At 42.0% G+C, this 19,589-nt stretch overlaps 1 protein-coding gene across 1 annotated transcript in view; it reads right to left on the bottom strand.

Annotated features, from left to right (window-relative positions):
• Positions 1 to 2,708: 2,708 nt before the first annotated feature.
• The window catches only part of LOC119423941 (SH3 and multiple ankyrin repeat domains protein 1), a 34,461-nt gene continuing 17,580 nt past the window's right edge, over positions 2,709 to 19,589 (bottom strand). The window contains exons 15-25 of the mRNA XM_037691371.1: positions 11,815 to 11,897; positions 11,526 to 11,650; positions 10,025 to 10,160; positions 9,777 to 9,857; positions 8,660 to 8,668; positions 8,444 to 8,473; positions 8,311 to 8,367; positions 8,047 to 8,168; positions 7,414 to 7,540; positions 4,122 to 7,320; positions 2,709 to 3,742 (exon numbers count right to left, since the gene is read on the bottom strand). Of these exons, the coding sequence (XP_037547299.1) occupies positions 2,842 to 3,742; positions 4,122 to 7,320; positions 7,414 to 7,540; positions 8,047 to 8,168; positions 8,311 to 8,367; positions 8,444 to 8,473; positions 8,660 to 8,668; positions 9,777 to 9,857; positions 10,025 to 10,160; positions 11,526 to 11,650; positions 11,815 to 11,897 (4,870 nt within the window). The 3' untranslated portion in view covers positions 2,709 to 2,841. The remainder of the gene's footprint in view (positions 3,743 to 4,121; positions 7,321 to 7,413; positions 7,541 to 8,046; positions 8,169 to 8,310; positions 8,368 to 8,443; positions 8,474 to 8,659; positions 8,669 to 9,776; positions 9,858 to 10,024; positions 10,161 to 11,525; positions 11,651 to 11,814; positions 11,898 to 19,589) is intronic.

Below are 19,589 nucleotides of genomic sequence, written 5' to 3'. Positions count from 1 at the left end.
GTGGAAGTGTTTCTTCTCTTTGAAAAAACAAAAATTATCACGTGGCTTCATCATTTCAAGGAAAAATAGTCTGTCAGTTTGCTAAACAAAACACAAAACCTGGACAACTGGCATCCCAAACATGAAAGCAAAAGACTATTTACAATTCACTAAACTGACCACCATGATAGCAACCCATGTTGAACTAATTCACATCTATGATGTTTCTGATTGTTTCTCATGCCTTGCAGTTGTGTTCGAGTTTCCTGCAGCAGTGCATCGATGGGCTGCTTCAAGTTAATCCATCTCATCCTCTTCCTGCGTGTGAGCTCCAAACGTTTGCACAATTAACTCGCCAAAAACTGTCCTGTCCTCCTGCAAACAATGCTGTATACAACCACCGCAAGGCTGAGGCAAGCTGCTGCCAAATAACTCGATTCAAACGCAGCTCTTCAGACTGAATCGTGTGAAAGTGTCGGTGGAAGAAATCCAAGGAGAAATGAGAACGGTAGCAGAGCCGTAGTTTATTTGAGCATTAATTTCAACACCTTAGTTGTAGCTCTATCATATTTATCAGTATATACTGTATTTTATTCAAAACAAAAATTATATATGTATAAATTTATATGTTCATATATATATATACATATATATATACTTTTAATCTCTGCAAACTTATGCTATGTAGTTATATTCAATATGTATTTTACTAGACCTAAAATACTCTTAACTCATAGTTTGTAATGCTTTCTACACTACTGCTCCATCTTTATTCACCTCTGAGAAAAGCATGAGACTACAGAGTCATAGTTTGAGGTCAGCACGGAGAAAATCTGCATTAAGTCATAAAATAACGGGTCGGTTTCACTCATGTCAACACAAGGCAAGCAGTATAGAAAGCATTTACAAAAAAGGAAACAAAAGTTAAACAAAACCTCAATTTGTCCACACAATTTGGAAGACAGAGATTCCTAAAAAATTTAAATACTTAATATAATCATCTTTATTGTACTATATTTTGCTATCGTCGCTGTCATTGTCTTCTTTACATACAGAGCTTTGAATTATGCTTTTTTGTTTTGCGTCAGAGTTGAATCCATGGCTGTACTGGCGTGAAAAAATAAAAACCCAACACGTTTGATTATATGCAACACATACAGCAGTTTTAGACTGATCACAACGAGATGTTGTTGAGTGGATAAGAGCATTTCATTGAATGGAATAAAACGTAGAACAGTGAAACGTGATTGTCAACTGGTGAAAAATCAGAACAAACATAAAAAAAAAAAAACGATAGAAGATTATGGATATGTTCAGGGAAAAGGCATTAGAGAGAGAAAGTTTAGGTAAATAGAAGCATTTGACTAAAAAAATACTTAATTGGATGCGTTGACTCCCAGAGGCAGAAAGAAGTCAGGCAAAAACAAAATCTGTAAAAAGCCCTTTTTGATCACTGCATCTATGTGAACGGTCAACATTATGGCATTAAAGAGAAAAAAATCAGTCCCTCGCCCTGTACTTTTGCCAAAAACAAGCTATAAACCCTTAGAAAATATGCTAACGACTTTGTGAACCAGCCCACTTTGAAATGTCCTCTGGCTTCTTGGGAGAGTTCTGAAGTTCATAAAAAAAAAAAAAGATTTTCTAAATATTTTTATGTCTTTTTATCCACAATGTAAATTCTGTATATAAATACCCTGACCAGTTTTATCTGAATGATTGCTATCAGCACTTAGTACAAAACAAATGGTTTTACTAATAGTGAATCTCGTTTAACATGTAATATATATTTAGCGCTCGCAAGTACAAACATACAAAGCTTATTGGGGCATCCTTTGGGGAAATATGGCAGATACATATACTTATATGTATACAAACAATACTATTCATGTCTAGTGATTTTTTTCTATCATAATTTATAAACAAAACCATTTTCTTCACAGTTTCAATCAGATTTTGGCTCCAATAGTAATACTCTGATCTGCTTTAAGCTACAAAACAGATGTTAAATTGTGCCTTTCGTGTCTCTATTTTCAGTAGTCTCTGGTTCAGCAACAATATATAAATCTTTAATTGGGCTAAAGCCCAATTAAAGATTAGCCTTTAGGCAGCAATTTGTCTGTTAGTCTTTAAACTCAGACTTAAGTTTTCTTGTTGCTGCTCAACGGCAGATGGTGTGAGAATCCATCTGTCACGTTGCGTGAAACTATGAGTGCAAGCAAGGACGTGTGTTTATTCTTTTACAGCACAAAACAGTGTTAATAAAATTTCTGCCTGTCAAAAGTTTCAAGTATATTTTTACTTGATAAGCATCAATCTTAAGACATTTTTACTTTCTTCATACTCATTCCACAAGTTTCACAACATTAATTTCTATTTTTATAGCAAACCTCCTGCACACGCCTTAGACTTATTTAAACACAATCTGCTGATGTCCACTGTTCATCTCTTGCAATTCTTCAGTTATAGTTCATCTTTGTCAATTTGTTTATATCCATTTTTTTGTCATCTTTGAATCAGTCCTTCACTCTCTCAGTCTGTGTCTCGAGGAGAAGTTGTGACATGCAAAGGAGAGGAGAGACGCCTGGGGAGAAAAGGAGGCCAAATCAAAAATAAGTATGGGTGTGTTTGAAAATATGATTGTGTTGAAAAAATGCAGGTTAATAAGGAGAAGGAAAAACTGATGGAGCATTATTAGGAGAACTTGTCATATTATGTGTATCTAATGAAAGATGAGTACGGTCGAGCTAACTTGAATGAAAGTAATGAGACACTTTGACTTTCCTTCACCATCCAGTGCTTCCTTTTGGACCATTTGACCCAGTTGCCACAACATCCTCCAGAGCCTGTTTTTGTCCTCCCTCACCTGTCAGTGAGTTTCTTAAGGGCCCTCTCGATGTTCATTCGATGTCCTACACGTGTAACTCCCAGATCCAAGAAGTCATCTTTTGTAAGTGAAGGCAGATGAGATCCATCTATCTCATTGTCTATAAAATGCTCTGTGTGTTCACCCAGATTTAGATAAGCCAACCAGTCGGCCACATCGTACTTGGTCCAGTAGGGTAGAGGTTTGATGGCAAATGGTTTGGCTGGTGGAGCAGGGCTGAGCTGTGGATAGTTCAGACATGAAGGGCTGGGAGGTAGATGCATAGGGGTGGAGGCTCCAGAGAGAAAATGAGTGGGGGAGAGAGAGTGTGAGAAAAGTATGGGGTTTGGACTTTGCACAGCATTTGGAGAGTACAGTGGAGGAGTTGAAGCATAGTAAGGATCTCCAAGAGGAAGGCCAGAGGATGGAGGAGTGAGGGGTCCAGGAAAGTCAAAGGGGTTGTTGTAGGCAGGTGTAGAGGGAAGGATAGGGAGAGATGAGGGTCTGGGAGGAGTGGGATTTGGCTGTTCAGTGTTATAGATGAGAGGGCTGGGAGCCCGACGTCTGGCAACTGAAGATCGCATCTCCTTAGTGGGACTGCATTGAAAATCAAAAGTCTGCCTGCGCATCTTAGACCTGTGCTTAGGTGATGTTGGGTATGGGCAGTAGGTTGGAGAATGGGGAGGATGTGACTGTACCGGGGAGGTAGGCATCTGTGGAGAAGGAGATCTGGTCCAATTGCGCTGAACTGGAACTTGAGGAGAAGGTGAGACAGAAGGGGTAGCAGAAAGGTTGGGTGTCTGAATTTGACGATGCTGTGGAGATGAGGTGGGTAGTGGCGAAGTGGAGCGGCCAGTTGGTGGGCTGTGAAAGGCGTCAGTATAATCTGCTGAATATCTGAAAGATACAAAATGGACCTTAAATTGACATTACCCCATTACTAACAAGCATTCAGAGTTCACGTTTAAAAATACAAATCCCAGTGCATAAAACGTTGTCACATTTGATGGCACTATTTGCATATTGTAACTAAATGAATAGTTCATACCTACCCTCAAGCTACCCTGATAGTAAAAACATTTGCAATTGATAATACAAAACACATCTAACAATGTAGAAACTAAGTAGAAAGAAGAGGTTCTTGCAAATGCTATCTTTAGAACTAAATTGCCAAATTAAAAAAAGACAATTCTATTTTACACAACAGTACCACACTGTAAGCATTTATTTTCTGAATCTTAAAATGCATTTGTTCCAACATAGCATTTGTACTAACCTGTGCAAGGTAGGTGACTTTGGTGAGTGACTCCAATCATCCATGCTCCTCATGCTACCCATCTGTTGCAACTTTGAACTTAGCTCATTGATTATGCTGGCTTTTACACCAGAGAAAGGGGAGGGAATTCTGCGGCCTTCCAAAACCATACTTCCACTTTGAACTTCACCTTGCTCGTGTTCACCAATGTCACTCCAGACTAATGAACGAGACTCAATGGGCCTCTCTAGGCAAGCAGCTAGGGTGGAGCTAAAGCCGTCATCCATTTTGGATCGACTCTGCTTGTGCTTCTTTTCATCCATGTGAGCTCTACCTAAACTAGCATCTTCTGGGTTGCTTTGTTTCTGCAACTGCAAAGGTGCAGGGTTGGTGCTGCATTGCCGACGTAGTGCTATAGTTGGGCCCCTCCCTTCCACCTCCTTATAATGCGTCATCTTTGGAAACACAGGGTTTACCAGTTTGGTGCAGTGCACCTCAAATGCTTGCCCTCTTGAGTAGGTTGTGCAAGGATCCTGATGTTGACCCCCTTTTCCTCTATCTCCCCCAACCCCTCCTTTGTCTCTTCTCAACCCACTCAATCCCAGCATTTCTAAATGGTGATCACTACTGCTATGACTGTCCAGCTCCTCAATTCCAGAATCTACCACACCATCTTGCCAGTCTCCAGTCTTGGATGCAACTATGGTGTGATGAGAGATGTCAGCAACTTTACCCCCTGTACTGAGGCCACCCTTGTGTCCTGTTACAGTCATACTGTAATCAGATGATGCTAGAGAGGTTGTAGTAGTTGTAGCAGCTGCGGTTGCAGTCATAGTAGTTGTAGCATAGGTCATGGTAGTTGTAAGAGTGGCTGTGCCTCTATCCTGGGTTGGAGCTTGAGCACTTACTAAGGGATCACTAGAGCTGCTGTAATAAGGGTGGGAAAGGGACATGGGCTGGGGTCTGTGTACAGATGTGCTGGGCAGGGAAACAACTGAGCTAGTAGTGTCCATGGTGGAAGATGGGATAAATATTTGTGATGATGGATAAGATGGTGAGAAAGCTGATTGTGTAAGGTTGGCCACTTCGCTGTCATAGGATGTAAGGCTAGAGGCAGCAGAGTCACCACCTTGCGAAGTAGGTTGGGTAGCATTTGAGGGCTTGGGAGGTGAAACAGAAGGTGGGGGTGGTGAAGCAGCAGAAGCAGAGTGATGACTATGAAGCTGATAATGATGAGGAAAATCCTGCATTCTTTCATTCTTACCATTAGCAAACTGTAGAGGAGGGGGCAAGGGATCTGCAAAAACAAACTCTTCATCTGCATCTATTGAAGGAGTTGGTGGAGGTAAAACCATTAGTCCTAGACCACCTGCCCCAGCTCTTGGCTGTCCCATACCATCATTTATCTGTGATGGTGCTGTGGGTACAGTGTACTGAGGAATATAGCTGGTGTTGGGAGTGTTTTCCATCTGCAAATAGGAAGGCCTGCGAGGAGCAGGTTGAGCTGGGGGAGGAGGAGGCTGAATAGGTGGTGCAGGTTTGATGTCATACATCTCCCTTTCTCTTTCTCTGGTGTTTTGTGGGTAATACTGAGTTGAGAACTGGCTGTTTCTGTCCTCCGAAAAACGAACTCTAAGACCCTCTCGAGGTCCTCCTTCCTTTTCTCTCTCTATTCTTTCGCCACCTCCTCCTCCCAAACGTAAAATTCTTGGTGACTGTGGTCGACTTAAAGATGCAGGTGAGGTGGTTGTAGACGGGGAATTAAGGTGAAGAGAAACTGGAGAATTGTATGCTGATTGCGTTGGGGTTGCAAAAAGCGAAGGAGCTGGGGTTTGAACAGGTGTGGGAAAGGATCCAACTGTAGACAACTGCCGACCAAACTGTCTGTCCTCTCTGCGTGTTCTGCGGTCATCTTTTAAGGCTCGTTCTCTCGCAGCTAGGGCCAGGCCAAGTGGGGATGAGGGGTCCAGAACTTTCCCTGTAAGTGGGTGAATGAAAGTAGTGGCAGGCTGGGCACCGTACACTGAAGGAGCTGACTTGGGCTGTCCATCCTGACTGAGTATAGGAGAAGAGTACTCTGGAAGTCCAAACGCTGGGGGCATGCTGCTGGAATAGTTCATGTGGTAATCTCCAGAAAACATGCCCTCATCTATGGACTTGGAAGGGCGAAGTCGAGGGGTAGGTACTTCCATTTGTGAACCTTGTAAAGGCTGAATTTGTGCCCCTAAAACTCCTCCCCCATCTCCGGTTCCACCTCCTGCTTCCCCTTGGATGTCCTCCTCAGATGATAAGAAGAAAGAGGCACTTTTTCTTCTTATATCTTTTAAACGTTCTCTTTCCTTGCGTGGCCCTCCTCCAAATGCTGTACCAAATGTTGGTGTATATTCCAACTTATCCATGTTTTGCTGTGAAGAAACAGAAGGGGCAACAGTTGATGAAGGCAAGGACGTAGATGTGGATGGCTGAGGTGGTGAGGAGGTGAGTGGTGAAGGCAAACTTGCACTGGAGTTGTCAGAGGCTGCTTCTCTAGAGGTTTGGTCCTCTGCATCCTGAGATGGCTCAGCTTCCATACTACTCCCTTGGCTGCTTCGACCACTGCTGCTAGTGGAGGGTGCTTTGACAATGATGGTGGGAATGGGTATGGAGCTCTTCTCTTTAGTTGCACTTCCTTTTCCTCGATGTTGCCTTAGCCCATCTTCCACTTTAGACTGCTTAATCAAAGCTCCACGACCACCCCGCCTTCCCATTCCTCTTCCAGCCCCTCCACCCTGTTCCCGGTTGGGCAAATGTGGAGGATGTTGTTGTGCCTGTTGAGGCTTAGGTTTTGCACTTGTTGGTGGTGTAGCGCTGCTGTAGCCTCGCCTCAGCCCTCCCATCTTGCCACCACCTCTCCTAGGTGCTTCAGGCTCTCTAATGCAAAGTCCATCTGATTGCCTGCGGAGCGTGGGGACCATGGTCTGCTGGTTTATCCCACTAGGTCCTCCCCTTTCCCAAGGAACTTGAGTAGGATGCCCTGGTTGTGAGTGGAACTGGTAGTGCGCTTGAGATGTGGGGGGGATTTGCATTGCAGGGCCTCGGCCAGAATAAGGCCCTGCAGATAAAGGTGGCTCTGGGGCAGATGTGTTAGGGGGTGGGGGGATATCTTCTGGTCCTGGCACAGAAAGGCTGCGGGCCAGCTTCATAGGTGGGTGAAGGTACTGCCGCTCCTCCTCTGTTACACCTGAGCACAAATTTACAAGCATCATCAAACAAACAAGTAAATAAAATATGTATATTTAGGCTGGACAAAGTTCTTAATGCTAGCTGCAGTTACCGATAGATTTTTGTCGCATCATGACTGCATGCTGAGGACCATGGCCTGGTTGAAAATGAGCTTGATTGTAGCCAAAACTGGATCCAGTTTGGACAATGCTCGCTGATGACTGCTGCTCGTAGGGTTGCTTCAAGTGTTTAAACACAATTTACAAAGAATCAGCAAAGCATTTGTATAAATATAAATAAATGTCACTTGAGATTAAGTCGATTTTGCATATTATAATGCAAAAGGACCAGTCAGTCTTTGTGCTGGTGTAACAGGCCTAGCATAAATGAATGGAGCCAACCTGACTCACACCTAAACACATGTTTTCACGTGGGTGGTTCATTGCCAATCATTTTCTCTAAAGTGCAGTGAGGGCAGGAGAACATGCAGAGCTTTAAAAAAAAAATGACCTAAACTCTAAGTTGTCTTGTAGAAAGGCATGGCTTTAGCCAGCATTAGTCACTTCCATGACTAAATATGAACTATGTCTTGATGTAGCGGATATAGAAGAGGGGGTTGTTTTTTAGCACTGCAGGAACATTGATGCATGGCTATTAAACATTGCTAATGTTTTGTGCCTAACTATCCATTTGAATACTTATTTATAACAATGACTATATAGGTAGGACTATTTCTCAACAATACCTCATTGGAGCTGTTGGGAACAGTACTCTTGCTTCGATCTCTCTTGCCTCCATGACCTCTCTGGCCCTGGTTGTCTGATATAATAGTGTGTTGAGCAGCAGCCAAAATTTCATCCAGTTTGTCTAGTGCACAGAAAGAGCATGAAGATCAAACAGGAAATGTGGGAAAATGAAAATAGAAATGCATAAACTAAATTGATAAATTTCCCTTTCATTTTAATCACCCCCCTCTCATATAACAAAAACTGTGGGAAAAGATTCTTACTTAACGCCATCTGATAAACTGTCCTCTTCTTATCAGGACCCTGAGAGGACTCGTAATCTGGAAAAAAAGCACCAAACAACTTGCAATTAAAGCTCAGGGGCTGATGTGAGCAATGATAAAGTCTGATATTCACCTGCTTTCTTTTTCCACGGTGAGGCAGCTGCTGCATACATGATTCAGGAAACATGGATTAGGTGTGACTAGAACAGTTACAAAGTCCCGTGTATAAAGCAGATGAAAGGGTGAAATACATACGTAGACACATGTAATGGTGTGAATGTTGATGTGATGACAGGGATGGTGATGGGGACAGAAATGATCATGAGAGTACAAAAATCCATTCTCCCACCTTTGTCCACTGTATGCAGCAGATTTGGTCCAACAAAAGAGGGACATGAGAGAGAACTCTTTGTGATTAACAGAATTGGACAAGTATCAGAAGACAACATGATACCGCTTTTATACCTTTTAACCTCACTGTTTAATTATCGCCTTTTTCCCCCACAGATAACATCAATGTGCAAATGAGTCAAAGACTGTCACTAGCCAGCTAAGAAGAATTCAAATCACACTTTACTGAAGCTTTTTTTAATTTTTAATTTACATAAACTGGTGATTTTTATCACCAGCTGCAGAAGGTGAAGGTGGAGCGATTATGTTTTTGCCTGTGAATGTGTGTGTCTATACCCTTATCAAGATAGCTCATGAACAAGAAGATGATTTTAAATGCAAGTTTTAGAAAGGAACCAATAGACGAACATCTACAACTGATTAACATTTAGAATCAGTCCCATTCAAGATGGCGGCCACAGCTAGGCAATCTTAGTAATCACAAAAATGGCTACGACTCAGAATTTAACAGTAACAGAGCTCAGTGGATGTAGTTGATGTCCATCATCGCCAATACAAAATTTGAGAAATACCTTAGTTGTATTAAACACAGAGTGTTATCATTTTACCTAAAACTTTGGCAATAATTGTTGGCAACTCTGTCTGTTAGCAAAATATCTCATGAACTAGTAAACCAATCTTAATGAAACTGTCAGAAAGTAAAGTACCAGTCATTGTGTGTACATATGTAACTGATTAACTTTTGCAGTCACTCTAATTAAAGATGGCTGCTATAGCTAATGAACCTTATCCAACACAACAATGGCTATACCTCAGTTAATTTTACAAATACTGAGCTAAGGCTTGATGTGGTAGTAGCTGCGAATCACAACTCCAAGCACTAATTCATTCCACATGAATTTGTATTATTGCATGATATTACACATAACATTATTTTCAAGATTTGACCAAATGGGTATAACTCCAGTCTTTCTCAAAATAAGATGATCTTAGACCAACTCTCTGGTGAGAAAGGCAGAGATATGCGTTGGGAATGCTACACCTTTTTTATTATGGCTGTGTTTCTCAGAGTTATTGCCATCGTTCCAATCTTCACCCTCTTTCTGTCGTCTTACCCATGTCTTCCAGCTCTGATGTCATTGACTTGGAGCGCAGGGTGATGGCAGGAGGAGTCAGTCTTTTAGTCTGCTGCGGAGCTGCCAAGGGAAGCCAGCCAAATGTTGATTTCATGTTTAGGGTTCTTGTATACACACGCAGTCACCATTGACAACCACATTTCAACAGACATTTAGATTAAAGTAAACGTGCAGTCAGCAGCGTCGCCATATCAGAAACACACTCACAGGGAAAATGCAACTCTTACCTCTCTTCCGAGCAGTGTCCTCAAGTTCAGGGTTACGGGCAACCATCACAACTTTCACCATGAGACTGTTGCCACCCTGCCGAATCATGTTGACCACCTGCCGATGACCAACCTTTACAACATTCTGTCCGTTCACCTGACAGGCACAACAAACACCAAATGAGCTCATGTCTTTCAATGGGGGATGAAACATTTCTCACTTAAAGAAACTGGTCCAGATGACACGATTTAACCGTTTTTGTTGTTATCTACCTGGATGATTGAGCTTACAACCCTTTTTCCCATTCATAGGAAAGAAGTAGGAACTTCATTTTATTTGGAAGAGGATTTTTTTTTTTTCATTTTAAGAACATGATCTTTGCACATTGTTGAGCAGGTGCACATGTGGTTTAGATGACGACTAAAGTAAATCACTTATACAAAAGCTCAGGCACCTACATAAGTGACTCATATTAGGCTGAATACCAATTAGACGTATGTGTCAGTTTAAATAGAGGCTTGACTATCACCCCTTTTCAGAAAGGACTTTTCAAGACAGCGTGAAGGAACTTTTAGGTACAAAATTACCATAGAGTTACTTTTGCCTGCTAGAAACAAAGTGCAATGAAAGTATTTCCTTAAAGATACAGTAACGGTCAACATATAATTGTATGTACAGTACACGTATTTTAACAGCACCACATTTTTTCATCCTGTTCGGTCTTTTTTTTTGTCTAAGTTTTAGTATTTGCTTTTACAGTCTCATAGGACATGAGAAGACGGGTGGCAATGAGTGTGTGGGCAGCAGAGAAAGCATTACCTAATTTGTAAAACAGATAGGGCCTATTTTAGTGCAGGAGTGTGGATGTAAATTTACTGAATAAACGTCTGGATAGATGGAACAATTAACACAAATTGGTAGATATGTACTTGTGTGTCATTTGAATGTAAGGTTTGTCTAAATTTGGTCGTCATCCCTGCTGACATGCAGCAGGCAGAAAATATTGTTTTTACCTGTGTGTGTGTTTGTCTGTTAGCAAAATATCTCATAAACCACTGAATATATTTTGATCAGACTCTCAGAAAGTAATAATCGGATGCTCATCTACAATTGATTAGCCCTTTGAAATGAAACCAAATTAAAATGGCTGCTACAGACAACTGAATTTCAAAACGCAAAATTGACTACAAGTGATTTTTACAGTTATTAAGTTGGCATTAAGTACAGTTATTATACAGTTATTAAGCTAAAAATGAATGTGGTAGTAGGTGGGAATCATTCACAACATGTGCTTTGAGTGCTAACACATCTCACAATATTACATGATATTGTGCATAATGTTATATTCAGGATTTTATGCATGCAGATTTAACTCTGTCATTTCTCAACATAGGATAATCCTTGTTTAAACTCTGGCAAAAGGCAAAGAGTAATATGCATTTCTTCAAGGGATTAAAGATTTTTAATTATTGAACATATTTTTGAGATATTAGTCATTAGCCGGTGTGAAACCCAATTTACCTCAATGAGGAAATCCCCCATCCTAAGGCCTGCTCTCCATGCCACGCCCCCTTCATCCACAGACTCCAGGTACTGCAGCGCAGGGAAGGCCGGCGTCGGAGTGAACTCCTCTATGGGAGTTTGAGCTGTAGGGTTATGTTCACGGGGTCATACATCCAGTTATTAACTAGAGCATTGATTTGGCTTAGGATACGGTGAGTACTCGAAAAACAAACTCAAGGAACGAAATAAGAAAAATAAATGAATATATCCTGCACCGTATATGGTAACATTTAGTGGAAATGCTTACCTTTGGCTCCTCTGAGAACAAAGCCAAAGCCTTCATTGTCTTTCTTCTGTAGGAGCACTGTCTTCTCCTTAATGATGTAGTCACTGTAAGGAGGAAGGAACGTTTAGAGGAAAAACTCGGGATGAAGATAAAAAAAGACAGAGAGAAAAAAGACAGGGAGAGGAAGAGAACTACATGAATTTTTATACTAATTTAAATACTAAGAAACATCGTATTGACATGCAAATAACAGTCTCTCTCTGTGACAAACAGCTATACTGCATCACCTTATGATATCACACTGCAGCAAAAGATAGGTTGGCTTCAGATTACCATAGGAAAGACGTTGGTGCACAAAGGGGTTGATGGCAGGGGCACAGTCAGAGCCATAATGGGAGGATTTGTATGTGAGATGACTTTCCAAACTAAAGACTGATCCAGCGAGAAAAATGTGTGCATGCACTGATACTGGAAACTTCCAAATGCACCTAAATCGCTGCATTAGCTTTCACTGCCTCTGGCAGCTTTTGCAAGGATACTGCTTCACCGACACCTAAGCACCACTACTGGTCATACATGACACTTCAAATTATGTAGAAGATGAAGTCAGACATGCTTCTGATCCCACCTCCACACAAACGCATCCTTATACTCGAAGCCTGCAGCCTGAGAGGACAGAAGCAGTGGTCACAGATAATGGTGTTGCAATCTTAATAATTACAAGAAGTTTGGATTAGTGGCAGGGGAAGCTCCTGCGTTATTTTATTACCATGTCTGAAATCTTTTTAGCCAGGCTCCTTTCCTCTAATGTAGCACCAGCTAAATTGACGCCACACGGTCACACAAAGCCTCATCTCATAACTCACTCCTGGATTTGACTTTCCAACAATGTCAATTCATTGACTCTTTCAAAAAGCCCAAGGCTCGAGAAGAACTTTGCTTTCCAAGAATTCCCGATATGTATTTTACAGACAGCTCATGTCTGAGTTAGATGGTGCTCATTGATTTAACTGAGATGAAAATTCAAGCTAATATTTAGTCAAAATATTTGATTTCACACAAAAAGCTGGAATAAAAGCAAAAACAATAAATGGACTTCACATAAACAATAGAGTCTCGGCATATATTCAAGGACATCCTTTCTATACCTCTACAATATAAAGTTGGGTGTGGATTCAAACTAAATTAATGAGGAGCCTGCAGGGGTGTTTCTAAGGGGTGGCACAAAGTGGCAACTGCTATTGGAATAACATACCTTGCCACCCTATTAATAAATCTTTTATATTTTGCAAGATATCGAAAGTCAAAAACTTCTCCACCGAAATTTAAGCTCTTTTCTATCTCACTGATTTAAAATTTGCACACACCCATCTCTAATTTCAAAAAGGTTTCACCCTCCAACAGACTAGTAAATTTTACCAGCAGAGTTTAAGATCAAAGTGTTTGAACAATGGTTTAACAAAAACAACTGATAGTGAGTTATTAAATCTGAAAAAAAACATGAAGTTGCTGACTGATAAGTGTTGACTTGTGTCATTTGTAGTCATAGATAAATAACCTAAATGCATTAATTTAGGTAATTAATGTTGCACTTTCAACAACATAGGGTCAAATAGTGGCACTGTAGGTGGTAAACGTTGTAGACTATCTGTCTTCTCTTGTTGGGAGTTGAAGCCAGCAGGATCTTGCTTACAGGAGCTGTCAAGTTGTAGTCCCTAACCCTAACCTGAGGTGTTTTTATGCATTTTATGTTTTACCAAAAACAAATTTCTGTCTGCTTATATAGAAAGTGCGAGGCTTCAAAGCTGCACTGGGACCAGTCTGTGGGAAAGGTTGGTCCCGTTCTGGCTTCAGCTTCCAGGTTCCAGTTGGAAATCTACATACATGTTGTTTGAATGGCACTGAGTATACTGTAGCGTAAAGTTAAACACATTTTTTGACAGTCCTTGAAGTACGTTCTGCAGCAATAGTATGTAATTACATGTAAACAATGAAATACCAGCATTTCATTCAGTTTTAAGACATGCCTGTAAGGGTTATATTACTCCAACTCCATACTGCATTCAACTCTGAAACGCCTACTGGTATATAAAAAACCTCAAATAGAATATTACTATGATCCACACACTCCTACAGAACAAATTCTGGCCATGCAGACTGAAACATTTTGGCAGTTGAATTTCAGAGGTACAGCAGAGTCATGAGAGCGTCGGCCTGCAAAGCCTGAAGACCCAGACTTCATCGTCGAGCCGTAACTTTAGCACTGAACAGACGATCTCTGGTTTCCCTCACTGAGGTCCATTTCTCGTGTGTTCTCCATCAACGTTACTGTTTCGCCAACGCTCAGCCGCCTTCCAGCCATCTGCTCCTCACACCTCGGTCCTTTTTCTCTCACCCTGTCCTCCATCATGCTTTCCCTCTCTGAGGATCAAAGTAACATAGAGTGGGTGGACAGATCCACCGGGCTTTTTATCTGTCCATTTGTTGGTTCCTGGGGGGGGGGTCTTAGCAGCATGTCATGTTCAAAGTAAAACATCTGACTTCCTTAAAACTTGTGCGTCCCCACAGTGAAGCTCAAGGCCAAATAGAAACACAAAAAGCCCAAATGTCTGGTTAATCTCTGTTGCCTACTGGGTTGTGTTCTCTGGGAACTGGCCGCAGTGAAGCTGGCGACTGGAGTTATCGTGTACCCTCCTGAGTCATCCTTTCTTCTATTCACAATCACTGAGAGGAAAAAAAGGCGGCTTTTTAACCATTCACCTGCCGAATGCACAATCAGACGGATCGGCTGTGCGGGGGCATTACGGACACACAATAAGTGAAGCAGCTGACAGATGTTACAGACTCACACTGTGAACCGAGCACAGGAGAGACACTCCCACAACAAGCACTACATGACCTAAAAGCACACATTTTATTCAGTGTATAAAGTTAAATGAACATTTATAAAAAAGGATAACATGCATACAGATTCAGACATGTACAGTATTTCAAATTACTGCTCAAAGGAACGGATAAATTGCACTCCATTTTCCTCCGTCTCCACAGTCAAACCACACATTTTTAGTGACGGGTGAAGCAAGCACCGGACATGAATGTTGTGTTTTCAGCAGAACAGGTATATAAACGAGAACATAGCTGCAAGAATGGAAATATGACTCAAAGAGAATGAAATACACCCACACTGTCTGACTGAGATGCATCAATATGTGTTTTCTTTCATGCACTAACACACAGCAGCGAGAAAACAGCATGAGGACAGAGAAATAATAAAACATGCTGCAGAGAAAGACTCCATTCACTTGACGTTCTATCCTACGGAGATGCACATGCATATGAAAAAACGCAGATTTTAAGACCCACGCACGTATTCACACACTCAGGGACACACACACATATATAGCTTGTTAGTCTGGCTTTGAAAAGGCACGGCCTCTCAATAGCATCATCTACCTCTCCCCTCTCTCCATTGTCCTCTCCTCACATCCATAGCCAGCCAATGAATGAGGAAACAGCCGCTACCTGTAAATGAACCACACGCTCCTGTTTCTGGGGCCCAGTGATGGCCACGAAGAAGAGAGGGAGAGAGAGAAATCTCTCTCTCCGCATCCCCCCATTGCCATGTCCCCCCCTCCTCTCTCTCGCACGCACTATCCACCACCTCCTCCTCCTCCCTCCTCCTCTTCCTCCCCGTCTTCCAGCGAAAGCACGAGCACGCGCGCGAGTGTGTGACAGTCTGCAACCGGCGTACTTCAGACAAGAGGAAGATAATGTGAGAGAAGGATGGAGAGAAGGGAAGTTTATTGCAAACAAGAGACAGTATGTGGTGTGTGCAAGGGTTTGGTTGCAACAATGGAGATGGAGAACTGACTTTGAGGGGTGGGGGATGCTGGGGGATGGGTATACATGTAAGTGAGCACTCGCAATTTGAACATCCACAAACTGGTGTGTCATGTTATGTCACAGCTGATTCTCACCCTGAATTTTCTCACGCACACGCACATTTGCCAACTTCTCTCTCCCTCCGTCATCTTCCTTCAAACAGAGCTGCCAACGCCACACTCTTGTCTAGCAATCACTCACTCCTCTCTCTTTACTGCATCTCTCTGTGAAATAGTCACTGACTTTCTCCAGAACGCCAGAGGAACGTGCTCAAGATCACCGTGTTCCCAACTGAGCACCATTTTGCCGTTAAAGCAGCCTACCAGTCCTTGAAGGGATGCATATTGCCCGCCACCTTTCACGCCAGAATTTTAGACTAAGAACTTTTTTTTTTTAAGAGATGACAAAGTTTTTGGTGCTTTGGTTAAACCTAGAAAATAACATTATGAATATTCTCATGCAATAATGTGAGCTCTTGCATGATATGGCAACGCCAATGCTTATATGTGTTGTGAATGAGTCTTAGCTACTACCACACAAAGCTTTAGCTCAATGTCTTGAGAACTGTGTAAATTAAAGCCTTTTTGTGTGTTTTCTTAAGGTTGATTTGCTGTGGTGGCCATCTTGAATCATGCTGACTCCAAAAGTAAATCATAGGCAGACGTTTATCCAAAGATTATTTTCTGAGCGTTGCATTAAAATCTATCCAGTGGTTCATGTAATATTTTGCTAACAGACAAACAGGATTGACTCCAACAGTTACTGGCAAGGTTTTATCAAAAGACATTGCACAATGCATTCTGCTCAAAGTATGTGTTAGGGAGGATGTTCAGCTATCACAACTAATTTTAGCTCAGTAAATGTAATTGAGTTGTAGTGATGTTAGTGTTTCCCAAGGTCAGTTGGCTGTGCAGCCATCTTGTATTGGGCTTGCTACAAAAGTTAATCACTAGATGTTAATCCAGTCATTACTTTCTGAACATTTGATTAAAACCCATCAAATGGTTGAGATATTTCGCTAATGCTACAGACACAAGCAAAAAAGGTAATCCCTGCTTTGCCTTCGGCTCAGTTTAGCCAACTTCAACACAGGTGCTGCATCCTGTGGTTGGTACGTTACCTTGGAGGTGTAGGAGTTTCAGCTTATCTCCTGCAGCTTCAAGACACTAGATGGTGCCAACAAGCACACACCTGTGGACCATTCACCTAATGAGCTGCAGGAATATAAAAGGCAGCTGATGACTTCACTCCAATGCTGGTGCATTATCTGCCAATCCATAGTTGTGTTCCTAGCCACTTTACCGCTTTTGTGATTTGTAAAGACTAAACTCTGCTCTCACGTGTTTCAGCACTGACTCCTGAACCTTGGACCTCCCTGGTTTAACCCTAAACCTCCTTGTGACTTCTCCAGCCATTCCTCGCCTTCCACCACTTGCCCACCAATTATTAAACCTTGTTGGAACTACTGGAGTCTTGTTCCTACGATGACCATTTCCTCCAACAGTATAGGCTTCAGTATACTGCCGCGTACGTCCGTTCACGTGTATGTATGCATGTACTGTACGCAGAGGGTTCAGACTTCATACTCCAGCGTACACCCCGAGCAGCTGCAGAGCAGCTTCACAGACAAGGGGCGTTTACCTTCGGGACAAATTGAGGTCGCCGATTGGTCATTTGCTGACACGCCTACTGGATTGATTGACAGGTCGGAAAAAAGAAAAAATCGAGCGCTGGCAGCCTCAGCCTCAGCCACAGCAGTGTTCTGTGTTTATATGTTGTTAATAAAAAGATCTAAAAACAAAAAACAAAAAAACAGAGAGCGCTGGCTCTACAGTCCACACATCAGACCAGCCCACCAAGAAATCTCCAGACCCTCCCGCAGCCACGCTGGATCTGAGTTTAATTCGCTCGTGACAAATTCCTTCATTTCTCACCATTTCAGTCATGCAGTCAACGGAGGAGGAAGAGATCATTGCCTCTTGGCAAAAAAACAAACAAAAGAAAAGGCCAGACCAGAGATGAAGAAGGGGAATTTAATACATTGGTGTCGCATACAAAACAGTCCGTCGCTGGGCAGTTTATTGTGCGACACCGCATACGCGTATGCAGTCGTAAAAACTTGAGCTTTGCACGGAGGGTACGCTGGGGGGGTACGCACGTACCTCTGCGTACGTACATGCGTACCTCTGTGTATGGATGTACGCGGCAGTATACCGGGGGCTTTAGATATTAAATTACAGTAGTCCCTCGTTTATCGCGGGGGATCTGTACCTTGAAGGCCCGCGATAAGTGAAAAACTGTGAAATAGGAATAGTAGTACAAGTACTAATTTTATTTTAGTGTATATATATATATATATATATATATATATATATACTCTTGCAATATTCAAAACAATGCTTCTAAGCTCTAAACGCTCTAACAGAGCACAGAATGTCATAATTCCAGCTCCCTGCCTCCTCTGCTCTTTGCCACCTGCAAGTGCTCTTGGCCACGCCCACTTCTCCGCTCTGCACAGAGCTCAGCTGATCAGCTGCAGGAGGAAGCTTCTCCTGCGGTGTGGGCTGCACACATGTGCAGCAGGTGCTAAATAATTTAAAATAATTGAATTTAAATAAAAATTCCATGCTGATCTTGTGGCTCATCCATCAATCAGCCAGTTGTGTGTCATGTCCAGTCTTATTTTGAAAAACCGCCATCGAGCGAGTTCATGATAAACGAACCGTGAAGTAGCGAGGGACTACTGTATATCTTGAAACATCCTCAAGGACCTGAGCCTCAAAGTAATCTTTGCCCTTGCTCTCCAGTCCCTTCCAGCCGTGTTGCAGCCTATTGTTAAATTTCGCCTATTGTAAATATTGTTCTTGGTCTTGAAGTTGCTCTTTTCAGCCACAACCATCTGGGTACTTAGTAAACCCTTACAGGAGGACAAACACAACTGCAATAAAGTGACTGAAATCAATGCAGCACAATGTTAGCTGTGAAACCAAAGCAACTGCTGAGTCCTTCTCACTGGCCCTAAGGATCCAACCAGTGTGTCATTCTCCTCATGACTCATCAAGAGGATGCATATGTACACATGCACATGCACATTTCAAACTAGATGCATAGCTTCCTAAACTAGCTCAAAGCTTCCACATATGAGAGACAAAACTCCTCCCTGTAGCTTTTTTGAGAACATTAATGTGTCCTGTTAATATGAGCAACAATAGAGGAACCAGTGGCACACAGATGAAAGCATCACAGAGACAAGTGTGTTTGTGTGACAGAGTCAAAAGGGACAGGGCTGAAAACGACATGGCTGCTCTCTGTTCTTTCAGACGCTGATGTGTTCGCAACAACAGAGAACAATTGCTGCTCAGGATCAGCTGAAAACAAATCATGCATCACGCAGGAAGACGTGACAGCACGACGGATGGTTAAAGGCAGCAGGCACACACACCAGAGCCTAAAACAAAGGTGGGTTGAATATGTTCACCACCCTGTCTGGCTTCTTGGCTTAACCAAAACAAACAAAACAATCCTGTCCAAACCATCATGGCAATTTTATTCTCTAAATCTGTCATACATGACAACCAACTGTTCACTTTGATTTTTACCTTTTTATCACCTGCTGCCAAAAGGTGAAGCGATAATGTTTTTAGTCATGTGTGCGTATCTTTAATTTGTCTGCAGTGTACAAAAAATTTCTCGTTCATCGCTGAATGAAACTTTCACAAAGTCATTTTTAGATGAACATTTACATCTTATGAACACCATTTCAAAATGGCCGCCACAGTAAAGCAGTCTTAGCAAACAGAAAATAACAATAACAGTCAATTTTACAGAGATTGAGCTTAAATTTGGGGTGGTAGTAGCTGATAGTCATTCACAACATTTCCTCCGAGGACTAAGGTGTCACTATATTACGACGT

The sequence above is a fragment of the Nematolebias whitei genome, chromosome 17 (assembly GCF_014905685.2).
Source record: "Nematolebias whitei isolate Nwh7 chromosome 17, NemWhi1, whole genome shotgun sequence".
NCBI classification, from domain to species: Eukaryota; Metazoa; Chordata; class Actinopteri; order Cyprinodontiformes; family Rivulidae; genus Nematolebias; species Nematolebias whitei.
This window is presented reverse-complemented; position numbering and strand designations above follow the sequence as displayed.